This window comes from Cuculus canorus, chromosome 20 (genome assembly GCF_017976375.1).
Source record: "Cuculus canorus isolate bCucCan1 chromosome 20, bCucCan1.pri, whole genome shotgun sequence".
NCBI classification, from domain to species: domain Eukaryota; kingdom Metazoa; phylum Chordata; class Aves; order Cuculiformes; family Cuculidae; genus Cuculus; species Cuculus canorus.
In genome coordinates this window covers 4,042,587-4,061,714 of record NC_071420.1, presented here as the reverse complement: position 1 = coordinate 4,061,714, position 19,128 = coordinate 4,042,587, and the positions used below count along the sequence as shown (strand labels likewise).

Below are 19,128 nucleotides of genomic sequence, written 5' to 3'. Positions count from 1 at the left end.
TTGCCAGGAAATCAACAAAATGCACCCAGAACAGCAATATTGACATCCAACATTACTCAGTCAAAAGGACCAATTCTTCGCCATGACAATGCCTCATGACATCTCACAAATGACTGCAGAATCTGCGTGAACTAAGCTACAGCCCTTGCCCAGTTTACTCACCAGAGCTCTCTCACACCGATCACTACATTTTTAAGCATCTTTCTGCAAGAGGTTTTCCACAATTAAGCAGCATCTCAAAACACCTTCAAAGAATTAATCAGTTCCACGAATCCAGAATTCTCTTCTACTGGAATAAACAGACTTGTTACTTGATAGAAAAATGCATTAATTCTGGCTAACGTTTCTTGATTAATTTTATTCTAAGCTGAGATATATGACTTTAAAGTTAATGGTTAAAACCAGGAATTATTTTTGCACCAACTTAGTACAAACCTTAATGTTAATTGCATCGTTATTAGATTACTTACAGTAGCATTAGTGGCTTCAGCTCTGCTTAAGTTTGACCAAAGAGGAGGCACTCAGGTTTTCTACAATAGATGTTCACTGAAGCTGGAAAAAATTGTCGTGTAGACAGCTTTGTTCTCAGCAAGCTAGGAAGAGAAAATATGGCTGTTGCAGGCACATGTGTACTAACAGAAAGGTTCTAACACCTTAGAGCAAATCTTCTCCAAAGCTGTAGGTTTTGGTGCCTAAGTGGCTGCCCCTGGGCGCTCCAGCAGTGTTAACTGGGAACCTGCAGCACCCCTACAGGAAGCGTTTTGCCTGTTCTCGTGAACATCGCTTGATGTTGCAACACAAGAGGGAGACACGGGAAAAGCAAGTGGAGAACTGATCCCCTTTATTGATTGGTCTGAATCCAGAAGTCACTGTCTACTGAAGACATTGTGTGGAAAAAAAAAAAAAAAAAGTTTTATGATGCATGGGTTTTTCAAGTCTTAAATGATTTCATATCAGAATCACGAAACATATCAAGAGGAAAGCATTGTGAAAGCGCTGATCAGAAGTCAGTTAAAAATTTGTAGTAAACTACGCTTTGTAAACATGATTTACAAACACCTTCCTGTTTGAAACAGGTCAGATGTAATTCCATACTTGAAGATTACTGGAATCGTGGTAAACCCTAACTTAGGCTCTGGAGAGGTTTTTACACTGGAGAAGTTAGAGCTCTGATAACAAACAAAAAAGCAGCAACATTTTATGTGCAAATGCCACTCAAGCTGTATCGTAGGAGAAAGTGACTATCCGACTTTGGATACTGCGCTGCTGCAGCAGCAACGCCATGAAGCTTTGCAATGAACATGCTACGCTTACTGTACAGTTAGCAACGACGTTTGTCTGTACATGCCTCTTTCACATTGTATTTGTTACACCAAGAAAGGCAGAATGGAACTCGTCTCTCCACTCCAAATTTAAATCTACAAAAAGGGCAGATCAATGTATTTTCCAGTATACGTCGCTGCGGGAACAAAGAAGTTAAAATAAGAGCACAGGGCTACAAACAGGATGAAAAATTTACTGCTTTAAGCCAGAAGGGTAAAAGAGGGGAGGGAGAGAGAAATCTTTCTTAAAGAAAGACTACCTGGAGATTTGAGACTGCCAACTGATCGACGCTGATGCAGTGATTAAAAAAGTAGCAAAATAATTACGGATTTGCAATGCACTGTCAAGTTTCCAAATGAGTTCCTTTGGATTTCTTCTTTCCCATACTTGGGCAAAATGGCTTTCCTCTCATTTGCCGAGGATAAACAGTTCTGTACTTCTTCTTGTTTGTAACTGGACCGTTACAGACCCTCCATAAGATGCGAAGCTCACATGGCTTAGGGTTACACAGCTATGTTACACCTTCCATACAACTCATCGCAAATACAGTGTTAAAGAGATTTTGACCGGAAAATAACTTCAAGACAAGGACTCTGTTCATCAATGAGACGCAAAAGCCGTTTGGAATCTGACAGACCATATTCCCCCCCAAGTCAGTGCTGTCCGTAAATCAGTCATCCTACCCCAGACGATTTAAATTCATTTCCAGAGGTCAGTGCAGCAAAAAATAAGATGCTCTTGAAACCAGATGTTGGGACACCCTGTGATATCACTAACCTGATGTGTACATACGAGCTACAAGCCTATCAGAGCAGGCATGAGCGATGAATGATTGGGGAGACTCTCCTAGTACCATATACAGTTTAAAATAAAAATAAACCCACCCTAACAAGTATTGCACGCTTCAGGAGTTAAGCCAAGCATTTGTAAGGACTCCCACCAAAAGCTTGCTTACAGGGCCAGGGGCTGGGACGCAGACTTTAACATAATGATTACATAAAGATTTTAAAACCAGACTGAAAGAAGGTAAAAATCACAGTACCTATTTCAAACTTGGTGTGACAGAAGCCAAGTAGTTGACTCGTGTATTGCTCAATTATTCTATAAAAGCATTTTGTTTTATTTAGACTTGGGATGTAGAGGTTTTTCTTCCTAAGGGATTTATCAACCCACCCAGAGCCTCTGTTCAGCTAAGCCATTTGCTGTGGTTAAACATGACAGTAAAATTTAGTTGCCTGTTTTGCCTGCATACAATGCAGAAACAGAAAACACCAAGATAGGCTTTTGGGGCACAGTTAAAATTCCCAGTGTGTATAACTGTGAAGTACACCTCCAGGAGCTGTTCTGTTTGTTGGGTTTTTTTATCTCCTTTTAAAACTGAACCATAACATACCCATGCAATAATAATTCTGCAGTGTTGCTAAATAAAACCAACTGCACCAAAAATTTACAATGTGGCAGAATTTAAAATTCAATGAAATATATCATCTTATTCCAGCGAACCGGACTATGTTAATGTACAGAATTCATTACGGGGTCAGTCTTAAAAAAAAAATCAACATTTTCACAAGAGCTTGAACACCACTGAGAAAGTGTGTCTGGGGGGGAAAAATGATATAAAAGCACAATGCCTGCAAGAAGTGGCATGGCATCAAATGGGCAAAATGCTGGTGGGGAGGCTGGGGTTATGGTTAGGCGAGGCTGGCGGGGAGGCCGGGGTTATGGAGAGAACTCTACACGGGAGAAAATGCTTAAAAAAAATTACAAAATGACCCCCAAAGTTTAGGCAATGATTTGAACATAAGTACACCAGATACTATAGCAAGGGAAAAAACACTGCAAAAAGTACTCTCTATTTACAGAAGAATGATTTAAAGACATTATGGTTTTCTTTACAAATAGATGTAGAACAGGAATAGTCCACATTTTTAAAAACTCTTTACATATTTATCTTTAGTAAGTCAACCTTCTCGATCATGCTCCTCCAACACGTGGCCTGTGCAGAAGGCATCTAATGGACTCTCCATTAATTCTTCATCGTGTGGCCCTTGCTCTCGTGGAAAGTCTCTACGGGCACAAGTCAAAAATAGATTTCTTTTTTTGACCCGCAAATTAAAAAACCAAAAAAATATCTGCATAGTTCAGTCATCGCTGTCAGACAGAGTCTCATATTGTGCTGAAAGCAGCGGCGCAGGCTCTCGCTCCCATATCCTGTTCTGTTGGTGAGTGGTTGCTTGGCTCATGGACGGCGGGGCACATGCAATCGATGTTGGCGGGGTACTGCTGAGCATCCTCATCGTCAACGGGTTGTAAGGAAACTGTGTCGAACCTGAGTCAAAAAGAGTTTCGCCAGGTCAAACCCATGAGCCATTCCAAGAGAACTGCACTGGACAATCAGTCTGGTTTGGGTTGTGACAACTAGCAGAACATCTGTTCCAGGAAATCCTCATATGCCGTAACCTAGAACTGTATGCTGGAATCTTTTGACCGCTACACCCATGTTATAACACCTCTACATCTGACCTTTCCACAAACACCACATCTGACTTGATTACATCTGAAAGAAACATTTCTCACCTGTTGATGAAGGCCTGTCTTCCCAGGCCCACACCGGAGTCTGTCTGTGGTAGTCCCCTTCCGAATGTACAGATGAGACAGAAGAAGGTCTTTCAGTTCCCAAATATCCCTGTCCAGGAATCGGAGATTTAGACTTCCTACTGTTTGACTTGCCGATGAGTTTCTGCTTGCTGACTCCCCCTCCTGGAAACACAAGGGACAGAGTTCACAGTAACCTTACGCTGCGTTTTAGCCTCCGTTTTTTCCTATAAATTGTCAACATATCAGCAAACAGGACTTTCACACTGGTGCCTTCTGGCGTGCCAGTTTATGATCAGTGACGGTACAGACTATTCTTCTAGCACACTACTGCTAGAAAATCCCTTTTCTTATCCCAATGGAATTCTATTTCTATTTTTAGGAGAGGAGATGTTTTCAGTCCAAGCTAGTGCCTACTGTTACGTGTTTGTTTTGGTGATGTACTACACATGCATTTTCAATCTATGGAGAAGCTTCAAGTATTGAACACACCCCATTGGCTCTTTCCTGTTCCATCAGTGTTCTCATTCTCCAAGGAATACCTGCTAGTGCTCTGGAAGTCACCAGCACTGTTTTGAAAGCCAGGATCACTAGAGGGAACGGAAATACCATCTCCATGACTTCCAGAGGAAAGAGTGATTTTCAGTGACACCAAACTTATTCAAACCTTTAATTTATTTTTTTATTTAAGACCATGAAATACTTAGGAGCTGCAATATCTCACCTGAATTTGGTGATGGATTAGCTTCTTCCCTACGCGGCTCATTACTTGCTGATACTGCAGCACTGGAACTGCCAGGTGCTACCGCAATGGACTGTGACATTACAACTCCATGTTCCTCACTCTTGTCATCAAAGTTTCCCATCAACGCTTTCCTAATAATGTCTTCCAGACCCAGATTACTGGCAGGATCTGCAAAGGAATGACCCCTAGAACTGACTGCACCTGGGAGATAAAAGAAAAACATACAGGGAAAGGTGGGAGGGGAGGCAAAACACATCTCAGAGAAATTACAAAGGGGTATGGGAAAAGATTTTAGAGAGAGGCAGAAAGGTGGAGAAAAAAAACAAAGATGAGACTTTTTAAAATGCAAAGCTACATGCTCCAAAGCGGCTTGCAACTACTACAGTTAGACATGCCAGCAAACACGGAAGAGCTACGTCAGTGGGTCAGTAGCGCCACTACTGTCAGACATTTGCAAGAGGGTAAATTTAACTTTTCTTTCTTCTTCTTCAATAGCAAAGGAAGCCAAGCATGCTGGCAGTGATAGCGTATTAAGTAAAATCTGCAGCTATTATTCAGCTGTAAGAGACCAGAAGAATACTTAATGATCCACAGGAATTTGTCTTATGAATGTGATAATATGGCAAATATTTATTCCAAAAGCTTCTTCCATCTAAATTGATGGAGATCAGCACTTACTCCATTTAAAAGACAGCAGCACTGTACCAGACAGGGCAATGACTCACTAAAGTAATGTAAATTCAATCTGTACAGCTCAAGACTCAGATTTGCAGTTCTTTTGTCCCACATTTCAGTTCAGTTCTCTGCCTCACTTGCTTCTTTAATACAGTTAAATTATGGGTTATGTTTAGTTTTCTCTCTTATAGAAAAGTTGGGGGGTTATTTATTTATCATAGAAAGAAATGATCAGTATTTTAAATTCACCGGTTTATAATATAAACCATGTTTCATGAACTAAGCTCAAGTTCTGTTGCACTACACTTAAACTTATTTATATGAGATGATACCAAACACAGAAATAAAACAGTCTTGCCTAAGTTCCCATTTAAAAATATTTTTTGAAACTTCCTTCCATCAGTTTGCTTTTCCTTTGGTCACTTTTGCTTTACAGGAAACAAATTTGCATGTAGGATCTTTTAAAATTTCCATTGTCTTCCTCATTTACTGGGCTCCCCAAAGCATATAAATGGAAGATATTAGTTTATTTTTTCTGAAACAGATTGTTTCTTCTACTGAAAATCTTACCTGAGGTAGTGACTGCTGGCAAATTGAATATTTCAGTCCCTGGCTGAGCAGTTGCTGCAATTAAAGCACATTTCATTGAGTTTTCCAGTACTGATGATCACTACAAGTGATCACTACAAGGCCTAACGCACAAGGTAGGATTACTTGGAACTATTTTCAGTGTTCTGGTTTTTTATTTCTTGATCCTATAACGTGAATGTGTCTCTGTTTTCTCAGGAAAATGATCTATGACAAGGTAAATGTGTCTTACAAGGTCATAGCTAGCCTTCTTCTAAAGATGGGACTTGAGGAAGCAGACTGACTTTCTGAGCTTTCACAATCCACGTACTTTGAAATGCAAAGCTAAATGCATATTTTAACATGTGCACCTTACAGGCTGAGTATGTGTATGTATTAAAAAGAATGAATGACAACTTTGAATGGCTAAACATTCCCCCTCATTATAATATGTCCAATTAGAGAATTCAATATATAAATGGAAAGATTATTGGCAGAAATGGAAAGTGTGTTTGTACGCCAAGCATGCACACGAAATTTTCAACGGAGGACACAATGGAGATCCAATAAAAAGAACACCTTAACTCTGACACAGCCTTGTTTCTTAGAATGAGATTGATTTGTTTCTCAATGCAAGAGCCTTCACTTCCAAATAAACACTTTCTATTAGGTAACAAGTTCACAGACAGCTTAATTTCTTATTACAGATAATTTTGACACAAAGTTCTGTTAAGGTTTTTAAGAGAAAAACAAAAATACTGTTCTAGTACCATATTCCACCATGTCAGCATCCACTACTGAAATTCTTATTAAAATGTCTTTTAACAGCCATCCTTATAAGGGCCAAAAAAACACAAAACAGTCAATTTGTCAGACATCTTTCCAAAAAGGAAAGTGTGTAATAGTTAACGTTGATACGAAGCAAACTACAGACACAAAGTTAACCAGAATGATATCAGGTTTCAACAACTCATTAATTATCCATTTTTTCTGTAGTCTTCAGAAAGCATTTCCATCTCTCAAATTATATGTTAAAAAGTTTAAATGTGACAGCCGTGCATACACCAGCATTAGAAAAAAAGGGGGGAGAAAGGAAAAAAACCAAACAAACCAATCTTGCAGCTCTTTGGTCATAAATTATTGTATTTGTGGTTTGCATTCATAGTTTTATATTCATTCATACGTGATTTGAAACATATTTTGCTTAGGACATCTGTGGACGGCAGTCACTTAAAGCTTAAGCTGGAAAAATTCAGTGAAAACGTAAGTCCTGCATACCCATGTCAGAGTCACCACCACCAGATGAGTTCAGCTTTCGAAATATCTCCTGTTTCTTGGATTTTACCATTGGTGAAGTGTTCTCAAGTTTGGTGAAAAACGAAGGCAGGTAGCTGATACTGCCTGGAGAGCGAGAGTCAGTCCTGCCAAGAGCAACATGCGTCAAAGGAAGAGAACATGTTTCAAGATGCACATTTAAATCTTTCCAAAAGCAGCCAGGTAGAAACATTCATACAGCTTTAAGACACTTTCCTTACACTGTTTGGGGGCTAGACAAGTTTAATGACTCTCCAAGAATATCTGCTTTACCCAGGTAACAGGGTTTAAGATTCGACAGCTCACAGAAGAAGTGACTGTCGTTGTCTGTACAGGAAAGCCGTATGGAGATGATGCTCTGAAATTATCTCAGGGTCCTTCCTTCCATCTTGCAACCTGCATGCTGGCAGAAGTTTGCAGTACAAACCAGTAGGTGATGAAATGGTTAAGCTAGAAACCCAAATCCTCATCCTAGCTGCTCCTCCTATTTACAGTCTTCTCACTCTTGTCCCCCCACCACTAAAAGCAGGTATTTCTTTGCAAGGCTGCTCACCCGTGCTGTCACCCATGGTCAAGGAAATAAGCTCTTTCAGGCATTCTTAGAAACCAGGTAAAATAACCCTGTGGACTGGGATCTGGCTCAGGATCTGCCACTCAGCCGTCCTTGCTCTATGGCACAAATTCAAACCAGGATCCACGTTCTGTATTTCATATCCCTTATCAATTTTCTATTCACATTTGCTGGCACGCTTTCTGCACGTAATTTCTCTCATGCTAATGTAAAAAAAATGCTGAGGTAAATGTCAAACTGACAACGGGTGCATTTTATCTTCAGACAGTCTAAATATGCAAATGTTAGGCTGTTTATAAAGATAAATGCAGTAGTATTCTAAAAACAGAGTCACTGTGGTGCTTAGAATACTTGAGTTTGTTTAAGCAGCAGCAATCTGGCAAATCAGCTTTAATTAAAAAAAAACCACAAAAAATCAGAACTAAAACACCTCATACACAAATTTAAGAAAACCAACATCTAAAAACAAAGGAAAAAAGACAAAGACTCTACATTTTCTAGGCCAAGATCCTTAAAGTGCAATCTTCCCTGCCATGTTCCTGAAAATGCCTTCACATCTACCTAACATCCAGCATGGGTTGCAACAACTCGGCCAGCAACTGTGAAAGGGAACGGGAAAAAACAAGAAAAAAAATCACTTTCATCAGTATGAGCCTTAAAATAAGCAAATGGTGAGCACACTGGCTGCTGTTTCTTCTTCAGCAGGCAGCAAAGCAAACAAAAGCATCCATTCCTATGTTCATCGGGCCAGACATCCAATGACGCCAGCCTTGTCAGAGTCTGCCAGGGATCTCGTGTAGTTTTATGGTGCAGAGCTGGCACACTAACATATAACCCTGGGAAAGAGAGCTGCCCAATGTATGGGCCTTCTGACACCCCACCTTCACACCTCCTGGAAATTAAGCTCCTTAGCTCAGTGATATTTCATGTCATAAGCTGCTCTAGAATCATGACTATTGGAAGTCTGGGTTCCTCTGTCCTTCACCAAGACAGAATCTAGGAAACCAATCAAGCAGGATAAGCCTGAATCATTTAATAAAACCTGGGAAGTGGACCCTTCCTGAAAACCACTTTATTTTTATACAACTGGCACCCATGAACAGTTTTGTGATAATATTATCTACACTGCTTGCACGGAGAAAGACAAAACACATACAGATGACGTTTCACTCAGGCTTCTCAAAGCACCTCCCAAGTAGCAAGTTTTGAACATCAGTACGAAAGGATCAACAGTAATAACAACTCGCCTGTGGTACCAGAGGAAGATCCCTACACTGCTCCTTAAGAAAGATACTGCTTGCAGCACAAAGGTGCAGAGCAATGTTTTTAGAACCTAGTTTTACACGTACCTCTGTTCAGTAGGCTCAGCTCTTTGGGAAAGCAAAAGGACATTTTCTTGTTTCTCATGTACAACCGGGACCTGAGGTGGCGAGATTGGCTCATAGGGCTCTGAAGAGACATGACTCCTCTCTGGAGATTTTCCAGGTCTGCATCCATAATTCAGAGACAGGTAAGTACTCTTAATTTATGTAATGCAGGAGTTAACACGTAATTGCATTCCAGTTGGTACATAACTACTTGAGTCTAGTTATACGTGTTACATGCTTTCGTATGCTTGGTGACTTTTGAATTGTCCATAATGACTCTGATAAGTTCTAAGTAATTAAACACCTTCACTCCTCTCAAGACTGGAAATTAAGCATAAGTAGTAAAGGGAAAACAGTTATAAGCAATGCAGTGGAGCCAAGCAACTGTCAATATGATGTAAGACAGACATTGCCTAAAAATAGATCAAAAGGTATCACCAAGATTACTGTGCTATTTTTAATAAACACCATATTTGGGCATTAATTAAATTTGCAGTTAAAGTGAATGCATGTGTTACCTTCCCCTGGACTTGTCAGACAGATTTTCAGGTGACACTCTCGCACTTGGCCGCTGATGATGGACAGGCTGTGACTGTGACTCGGGGCTGTAGCGATTGGATGTCTTTGCCCGGGTAGAAACAGGCGATGGAGCAGGGGTGGAATTCTGGAATGTAGTGGTGGGAGGCTGCAAAGAAGCCTGAGAAGCTGCTTGGTTTCTAGCAAAGTCTTGCGTAATAATTTGCTGATCGTGGCCAAAAAAGATAGAAAAGAGATCTTGGTCAGACATTGGCCAGAGTGTACGTATTCATGAACTAGAAGAATGAGACATAATCATCTCATTTGTTGCAATCAAAGTTCAGACACATTACTGTACAATATCCCCAAGTAAAACCAATAATTACAGAATTAGTATGTCCCCAAACATGTATTCATCATCTAAACGTAACTTCTCACATCTGATAAAACACATGCAAATAAACCTACACAGATGTGATCAGCCAGGGTGATAAGTCGATGGGTCCTGGGCACATGTGCCATCCCTTCTGCTTGGGAAGAGGGAGGTGGTGGTTGCTGGGGTGAAGGGGGTTCCTGTTGTGTCCTGTAGCGGTGAATCGTCCCCTCATACTGCCTGTTTGGGTCACCTAGTTGAAGAAGAAAAGGTCAGTCTGTTAAGATGGTATTACTGAAGCTTCAAGGTTTGAAAGTTCTGTGCTTACAAATTCAGAAGATGAGGTGGTTCCGCATTAGATTTTGGGTATATTGTGTGATAACCACATTTTCCCCTCCATATACAGGCCCTACAATTTAGATACTAATAAGTAATTTACTAATAGGTAAAAAAAATTGTGGGCATCAACACCAATATGCAGTAACTTAAAGAATATATTGAAAATAAATGTTTTATTAAATCAGCTACACTGTAAAGTACAGGAACACCAATGCCAAGTGCTGGTTCCAATGCATTTGCTGTAGATTTTCCACAGATCAGTGGAAACATACTTCCAGCAAAAGTTTCTAAAAGGTTAAGAACATGATAAGCAGTCACTTAAAGACTCCTGAGGCACTGCAACTTTATTAGGAGTTCATGGAGCTGGCAAACATAACCAAGATAACGGTGACAATATTTGCAGATTAACTTACCCTCTGCCTGACTTGGTTTAGGTGTCTCTTGTTGGTAGGGTGGTAGCTTTTCTTGAGTAGGTACAGGTGAGTTTGCTGGGCTAATCACCTCGATGGCATCTCCAGGAGCTTCATACTGGTGAGAGGATACTGAATACCAAGCAAAGGTTGTGGAATAAGGTGTAAATACCAGAGAGATTTGAGTTGCCTATACACAGCAACACTAGCGCTCCCATTAAAATGACACCAGAGAAACAAAAGTCAAAACACTGTCTTTTTCTCACGATAGCCACGGTGACATAAATACTTCCATAAAACAGTGTTCCATCATAAACCAAATAATTTTAACTTTTCTGACTTTAGATACGATAATTCATCTCATCCTGCATTTTATGTTGTAGCACGGAATCTGAATAAAACAAACAACTCTGATTTTGCAAGAATCTCAAGACACTATAAGCAAAAACTGCATTAGTCTATGGAGAGTCTCTACTGGGCAGAGCAGAATATTTTATCATTAAAAATCAGAATCATTTAACATCTTATTATTTCCCTAAAAGGCTAAGACAGACAGCAGACAGCAAAGAAGTAGATACTAAGATACGTACAACTACTGGAAGAATCTGAACTTTGAGAGCCCCTATCTCGTGCATCCTTGTCTGAAGCAATCTGTCGAGTGATGATCACATCTATGAAGTTAGCAGCAGTAATTGTGGTCTTTCCTCGAGTTCTCAGCTCTTCCTCGTACCTGGATTTAGGAGGAGGTCCTTTCTCTTTACCAGCCTCTGAATAGACTACTGATGAAGACTGTCCCTGGGACTTGCCACCAGAATAATTTGCAGACGTATAGGGGCACTGGACAGGCCTCTTTTCTACCTCCAGTGTCTTCTGTTCTATCTGCTGCTGTTCAGTAACCACAGCTGACCGACGTCCCATATTCTCTTCTATCCTGGTTCCTTCGTGCTTGTTCTCTTTTGCTTTGGCAACTTCCATCTGAGGAGCAGAGGCTGCAGCATCTACCAGTGCCGCGAGGGCATCAGCAGCAGTATTGTAACGGGAAGCTGGCAACCCTTGAGTAATAGAGGGAGCTCCCGGAGTGAGCTGCCTGTTGGCAAACATTGAATATTCTGAATTATAATCACATGAAAAAAAAGACCTAGAGTCATATCACACATACACCAAATCGAAGCTTTTGTGACACTAATTTCTATCCAAACTGGACTGGTGAAAATGCATTGGATCATTTCTGATAAATCCAAGAGCAATCACATAGTGTTACATCCACGTCTTGTAGTATTTTCCTCAGGCTAAATGCACTTTGTGATAACCCCAAGTGTTAGAACAGACATCTTTGCAACATATAAAACATACATGATACGTAGCTGAGCAGCAGGATCCAAAGGTGTGATTACACTCGTCCCGTTGGTTCCTTGAAAAATACTAGGCCTTTGCTGCAGTATGTTCTCCTGGCTTCTAACCGAAGGGGATGGGGATCGAACATATCCATGACTGCCAGGTCTGCCAGGCTGCTCTGCACCTGCAGAACACAGAGTGGAGAGGAACAAACAAAAAATACATACAGATCACTCTTATAATAAAGCAGAACTATGTACTGCTGGTGTCTCCTTCGCATCCTTTCCCAGTTATCTCCACCCCTCTAGGTGTGACTGTACACGTTAATAGGTTGAAACAGTAGCAACAGTTCCGTTTGCAATGCACTAAACGACATGCAGGTTATGCTAGCGATAACTAATGGTGGGATTCACACCATTCCTTAGGTACTACCCTGCTGCGAGAGAAAGATCCAGAAGCCTGGTACTTGCTTAAGGTGCAATTACGACCACAACTGCTAGGTAAAAGGAACCTGCCTCAAGCACAGACTAAAAACAAACAATACCATACAATGTGTTCTTAATAAGCTGCATATTGCCAACAGTGGCTACAGAAAATGAGCAGTTACAACCGACAAGACAGCTAATCCCAATTTAGCAATGTGCACTCACCTGGTCGAAGATAAAGTTCAGCAGGGACTGAAGCTATTCTCTCCCTCTCTCGTTCTCGTTCTCTTTCCCGCTCTCGCTCACGTTCCCTCTCCCTTTCTCGTTCCTTTTCCCTCTCCCTTTCCCGTTCTCTTTCAGCATTTGCAGCTGCAGAAGCTGCCAGGTGCGTAGGGTGTCCTGGAAGGTCCACAAGATAAAATGAAGCAACAGAAAGAGATATTGAAGTTCAACACAGTTGGATGCAAACACTTGCTGATCTATTCTGCCACCCACTTAGAGCAGATCTTCCCCAAACCATTTTTATTTCACTCAAAACTTATCCACTGATCTAGGAAGACAAAAGCTTAACACACAGTGATAATGGAAGGCTCAACAGCTTTTTACTGAAGTGGTTCCTATACAGTTAGAAATTAGACAGCTTCTAGACCCAAATTCCACCCTTCGACGCATATGAAATCATAATCAAGCAACTATAAATAAAGACCTGACAGAATGAGGCAAATTCTGCATTTGTCAGCGCTCTTTCACCTGCTAATGTAACTACAAAGAGGATCATTAAGAAAACCTTTGCTATCCAAGTTAGAAGTACACGCAGAAAGCATCGCCTGAGAAAACATCAAAACATGACACTAACGAATGCTGAATAAAGATGGTCAATTATCTCGGCGTGTCAGACAGCTAGAGTCAGGGTCAAGTCAGAAGAGCTCTTACCTGGTGACAGAGAAGCAGGATTATAAGGCCTGGGAGGGAATGTAAGCTGGGTACCAGGGATATACGTGATTCTCTCCATAGGTGGTGTGCTTGTTCCTCCAGGATGAGGCACTAAGATAGTGGGAGCCATATTGTTTAGGTCAATAATTCCTGTTAGGAGATGACACACGTAAGAATGGCCATTCAAGTACAAAGCAACGGTCCATGCATTATACGTTCTGTTTACTGGTAACAGTCAGCAGTGAATGTTCAGTGGAAAAAATATAAGAATAAGGCAAGTGCTGAACTATAACAACTTTTACAGCTTTCCCTTTAAAAATATTGATTATATGGGCAGTTTTCCTTTATATCCACAAAAGCCAGTTAGATGTACAACTAATTTACAAACACGTCTATAAATACACACTGGAATGCATGCATCCATCCATCCAAACACATAAGCGGCAACAAAACAAACCAATTGACCAACCAAGCCATGCCACATATCCAAAACACACTTTAAAGAACATTAGAAAAAAACACAGGCATACCCCTTGCTCCGGCATACGGGAGAGCTAAGGTTTGTTCTCTAGGTGATAATCCTCTCGTTACATCAGGACGTAAATTGACTTGCATCTGCTGTGAGGTAATGTAGTCATTTAGGATTGTCTGTCGTGTGTTTTCCATCGCATAAAGCTGATATTGACTTGGGTAGCCGGGGGTGGGTGAGAGCTGCCTTTGGAACAGGTAAGCAGCAGCAGCTGAGGGTGAAGGAGGGAAGAAAAGATGATTTAGCAAGTAGCATGCACAATATTGAACTAAACTTTCAGATGTTTACATAGCTTCAATGGGAACTGTTATCAATTATCTCTATCCAGCACCAACTGAATCAAAATACTGCTTTAATACTGATGATTTATTGAATTTATGCACTGTACATTGTCAGAAGTAGTAAATTATCCAGACTGGTGACATGCATTAGAGAAGAGACTTGATTAAAAATACCAATCATGAAGTTCTGAAAACGTAAAGGGCAGAAATCCCTAAAGAAGGTTAAAATATCTCTCAGACATGGAGTGATGTATGGGTTAAAAGGAAATCTACTGTATTTAACAACACTAGGGATAACCTTATAATCCCTCAAGGAGAACGAATCAGTCCTGCACAGATGGGTCTTCATTACACTTTGATTCCATAGCATCTTCCACCATGTCTTTGCACAACTTACTTAAGACATTTAACATGTTTCACAAATACTTATTTAAAAAGACTGTCCGAACTTTTTAACAAAACAGAAGCAGCCTGGCAGCTTCTAAAAGAAAGTCATGGTACAATACAACAGTATTTTAATAAGTTTCCTAGTTAGATATTAAAAATTCCACTAAACTGAAACCCACAACACTGTATATGTACAACCTCTTACAAATTATACCTGGCCTTTTAAAGATATTGTCTGCTTTAATGCACAGAAAATATATCTCTAAAACTACAAAAACCACCACAAACATATTTACCGGGATCCAGAGCCCTGTGAAATGGCATAGCAGGATCTAAATGAGGAGGGAGGTGACTCCTATAGACTTCAGGAGTTGCTCCTCTGTGATGAGGGTCAAAAGGACTGTGAGTCACTACAGGATCAACCCCTGGGACTGGAGATTTTGCTGGCACGCTCTCCCTCTGCGTTGGAGTAAGTGTGTTTTTCCTTTCATGATTTGCTGGCTTCCCAGAAGATATTCCAGCTAAAATCAATAAAACCCCCAAATTAATAAAATGCATTTTTCAATAGAAAATTCAGTTTTAAGCATATACTGGGTCCGAAGGAAAGTTCCAGAGGACCCTCAATCTGATACAACAAACCACAGAGAATATTTTATATCACAAGCTATTTCTGGTGAAAAATCCATATCCTAAAACTGAGTTTTTACACTTCATTGTATTCTCTTCCTCATCTAGATACCTCTGTAATTCAGAGATGTCCAGGGGCTATTTTAAGGGCTCCTGCCCTTAAAAACATTACACTTGTAGGTAACACTTCTGATGTGATGCATAATAAAACACAAATTGAGATTGAATTGCCTTCTCACCTCCATGTTACAATATGGTAAACTTCCATTTTCTTATTTCAATTAACAGCCTACAGCCTTCTAAAACTCCTTCTAGCCACCCTCCAAACCAAGAGAAGCCATTAGAATAAAAGAAAGTAGAACGGATTACAGAAACCAGCTTAAAATTAAGTTTAAAATTAAATTATTAAAACTTCTTGTCTTAATCTGGAGAGGAATAACATACCCTCACTAACTCTATTCATCATGGGTGAACTCCTGGACATTGGACTCTGATAGTTCACAGGTGTTCTCCGAGCATTGGCATCATCATAAATCCCAGGGCTCAGCTGTGATTTAGGAGTTTCATGAAGAGTTGACCTGAGAACAGAGGGACCAGAGCTGACTACTGACGTGTGACGGGAACGTACTGCATCCCCGGTCTTCACATCTTCGTATTTTCCTCGCTCCACCACCTTCACGTTTTCTGGCACCATTTCCAGCTGAGGCATTCCACGGGGGAGCTTGCTTGGTCCAGTGATTAAAGATTTGACATTGTGTTTGATGGCAGACTGGCCAGAGTTGCTTTCATATTTTATGGGTGTGCCCTGAAAAGGAGAAACAGCTCAGGTAAGGTTATTCTGCCAATGTTTCACTGCGCTAATAAAGAAAAAAAAAAAAAAAACCACATTGCTGGCATCTTAATTCATTGCTTTTGCCACATCAGCACAGAATACAACCAGACCTTAATGACTCTTACTTGTCAGTTTTCTCACATTTGCTCACAAGCATGTTCCCTACAGTCACGATTTTTCTAATATCCAGAAAATATTTAAGTTTTGTAAGTCTGTATCTTTCTTAAAACAAAGTAACTCATTCCCTATTTGTCATCATTCAAATATCCCAAATGGATTCACTACTGAGTCTACCAGCAGCTGTATGAATCTCGTAGCGCCTTTTGCATTTACCTGAGATATGGAGCCTTCTATGATTGGCCTGGTCGTCTGCACCATTTCAGGAGTCTTGCGGCTCTCCTGGCTTAATAGGTCCTGTCTTGGGATTTCATGGATGGAACGGCCCATTTCTTTTATGGTAGTGACTCCATCATACGGTTTCCCCTTAGTAATGGCTCCTTCGAATGTCCTTATTGGGGGTGACTCTCTCTTAATCTGTTTAGGGTATTTCAAGCCTTCTTCAAAACTTTCTGCTGTTGCTCTTGGTGTACCTTTTATAGAAGGAGAGAGTCATGTCACTGGTATTAACAATTACCAAGTCTCTTTTTTTCATAAAGAGTCACTCACTACATGTCATAAAACTGGAACTTTAGTTTCCTCCAGTCTGTGATAATATATTCTGAACAATAAAAGAAATTGCCACAAAAATAATTCAGAACAAATATTCAATACATTAAAAAACTGTTTTCCAAAAAGAAAAAAAAAGCTATGTTCACACACCACCTTTGTTTACAGAATATCAGAAAGCTGCTGATTTATACTCTGAAAACATGTTTATTAAAATAAAGCCCACCTTTAACACGGATACCATTGTTAATAACAGCATCAAGGTTCAAAAATGCAGATTTTTGGGGACGTAATTAATGCTTGCCTTCTAAACCTGTAACACTTTACCTTGCATTATAGAGCCAGACAACACTGTTCTCTCTTTTAGTTCAGCATGTGGGCTACCCCTAGGCAGTGCACGGCATATTAAACCTAAAATGAAAATGAACATAATTTACAGAATTAAACAAGTGTTGAAAAAAACCTCCAAAACCAACAACCCCCTCCACCTCCTCCCCCTCAAATACGTTACAGATATTATCTGTATCACAGGAGTGCCCAGAGGGCCCAGCTTCAGTATGCAAGTCATTGTATCAACATGTTAAAAACACCATCCTGCCCTAAAAAAAAAACTTTCCATTCAATTATTCAGGCTATTATACTGCTGCAAGTTTTAACATATTTAGAAAACATGGGTATTTTTTATAATTAAGCTTAACTCTTGTCTCAAAATCAGTCATTCCTTCTCTTACACTCCACTTCAGAGTCCTAAGCTAGTAAAAAAAGGTGTTCATGATGCAAAGTGGAACAAAAAGGCACATCCCAAAATATACCTAAGTATCCTCCAAATTAATCAAAGTTCATACTGAATCACTGAAGAAGAGCTGAATTTACTGTTCCTATGACAGGATTCTAAAGCAAGCCCCCAATGAACTCATAATTTGCCAGTTTGAGGACAGAAAATGTGTCAGAGTGATGAGGTTTAACATAAAAGTTTCAGAGCCGCTTCTGATACGCTTCCAAAAGAGCTCAAAGAGGAGCCAAACACATCAGCACCTTCAAGGCAACACTTAATTCCTATATACAGTCCAAGAAATCTCTTATTCGGTTTGTTCCATCTGATGAACATGTACACAAAATAGATTGTAAGGGCTGTGCAAAGATGGGACAAGATACCCTCAAGGAGTAATCCACCATCATTGAGGCATGAAACATGTTTGTATTTGTGTTTGTATTTTTATCAGAAAAGTTATACAATGGCCTGACTTGACCTCTGCAGGCTTAGTTTGATTACAGTTTATTAAATCCAAATAATACTAGAGAAGCCCTGAAGCAGGATACGGCAGCTGCACAAGCCTTGCGCTTGGCATAACTGAAGAGGTTTATTGCAGGAATGCAAAAGGTCAGGCAACTGCGTTGCCAAGTTACTGTGTGCTGGGACCAATGCTTAACTAACGGGAACATCCACAGAGTCCAGGCAAGCATGACTGGTGGTGTTCCAGCTCTGTGATAACCCGCTGGGACTGAGAGAGTTGGTTACACGTCAGATCTACCGACAGGAGTAAGTGTCAGCTGAAATATCTCCAGTTATGGAAACACACCAGCAAAACAGAAAGGAAAACCAGTATCTACACTCCAGTCATATTCCCAGCGTGCTTTAATTGCAGTGGTTATTACATAAATTTGGTTAGTAGTGTAAGATTTAAATCTGCTTTCTCTTTTAGTCTGTGCCATAAAATAACTCTAAACACTCTTACAACAAGGCAAAAGGTTTGGATAAAACACAAAACACCTTGGAAGTAGCTGGTTTTACCTTCCAGTGGTGCAGACACTGGAGACTCCCGCATTGACATTCCTTGCTTTATATTTCCCTCCATTGTATCATAGCTTCTCTTTAAACCAATTTCATGAGCAGTTCTTGGACTCCTTGTTCCCTCACGAACGTTTTTAATAGCTAGCAAAGTTCACAGCATGGTTAGGAAACATGGACAATAAAAGACAGATATTTAACAAAATCCCAGGTCATTAATACTTTAACAACACGACTTCAATATAATACTGTAACATTGAATAATATATAAATATATAAAAAAATATTTGTTCAAACAGCTACTCATTTATCAGTCTTTCAATTGATGCCCACAGTTAAATAGCACATTTATTTTGATTTTAGCAGATTATTTAAATGTTCAAAACAAAATATTCCATGACAAATTGGAAATAAATGCCACAAAAATTAAACAGTTTAACTATGTTTTAAACACACATTCGAGGAGATTCTTCAGAATACAAACACAGGCAGGTCACTACTTCTCCCTGATGGCACAACAGGTGACTGA

General features: G+C 40.1%; 1 protein-coding gene across 3 annotated transcripts in view; it reads right to left on the bottom strand.

Annotated features, from left to right (window-relative positions):
* Positions 1 to 849: 849 nt before the first annotated feature.
* The window catches only part of NCOR1 (nuclear receptor corepressor 1), a 65,453-nt gene continuing 47,174 nt past the window's right edge, over positions 850 to 19,128 (bottom strand). Inside the window, exons 29-47 of one of the 3 annotated variants that reach the window (XM_054084879.1) lie at positions 18,603 to 18,743; positions 17,138 to 17,221; positions 16,478 to 16,734; positions 15,757 to 16,117; positions 14,982 to 15,206; positions 14,019 to 14,228; positions 13,489 to 13,638; positions 12,781 to 12,954; positions 12,149 to 12,314; positions 11,386 to 11,882; positions 10,799 to 10,927; positions 10,142 to 10,299; positions 9,676 to 9,899; positions 9,140 to 9,277; positions 7,184 to 7,326; positions 5,909 to 5,962; positions 4,643 to 4,831; positions 3,901 to 4,083; positions 850 to 3,652 (exon numbers count right to left, since the gene is read on the bottom strand). In XM_054084879.1, coding sequence (XP_053940854.1) covers positions 3,465 to 3,652; positions 3,901 to 4,083; positions 4,643 to 4,831; positions 5,909 to 5,962; positions 7,184 to 7,326; positions 9,140 to 9,277; positions 9,676 to 9,899; positions 10,142 to 10,299; positions 10,799 to 10,927; positions 11,386 to 11,882; positions 12,149 to 12,314; positions 12,781 to 12,954; positions 13,489 to 13,638; positions 14,019 to 14,228; positions 14,982 to 15,206; positions 15,757 to 16,117; positions 16,478 to 16,734; positions 17,138 to 17,221; positions 18,603 to 18,743 — 3,671 coding nt within the window. In that variant the 3' untranslated portion in view covers positions 850 to 3,464. Of the gene's footprint in view, positions 3,653 to 3,900; positions 4,084 to 4,642; positions 4,865 to 5,908; positions 5,963 to 7,183; positions 7,327 to 9,139; positions 9,278 to 9,675; positions 9,900 to 10,141; positions 10,300 to 10,798; positions 10,928 to 11,385; positions 11,883 to 12,148; positions 12,315 to 12,780; positions 12,955 to 13,488; positions 13,639 to 14,018; positions 14,229 to 14,981; positions 15,207 to 15,756; positions 16,118 to 16,477; positions 16,735 to 17,137; positions 17,222 to 18,602; positions 18,744 to 19,128 lie in introns of all 3 variants that reach the window. The other 2 variants (XM_054084878.1, XM_054084876.1) reach the window with 2 other exon arrangements.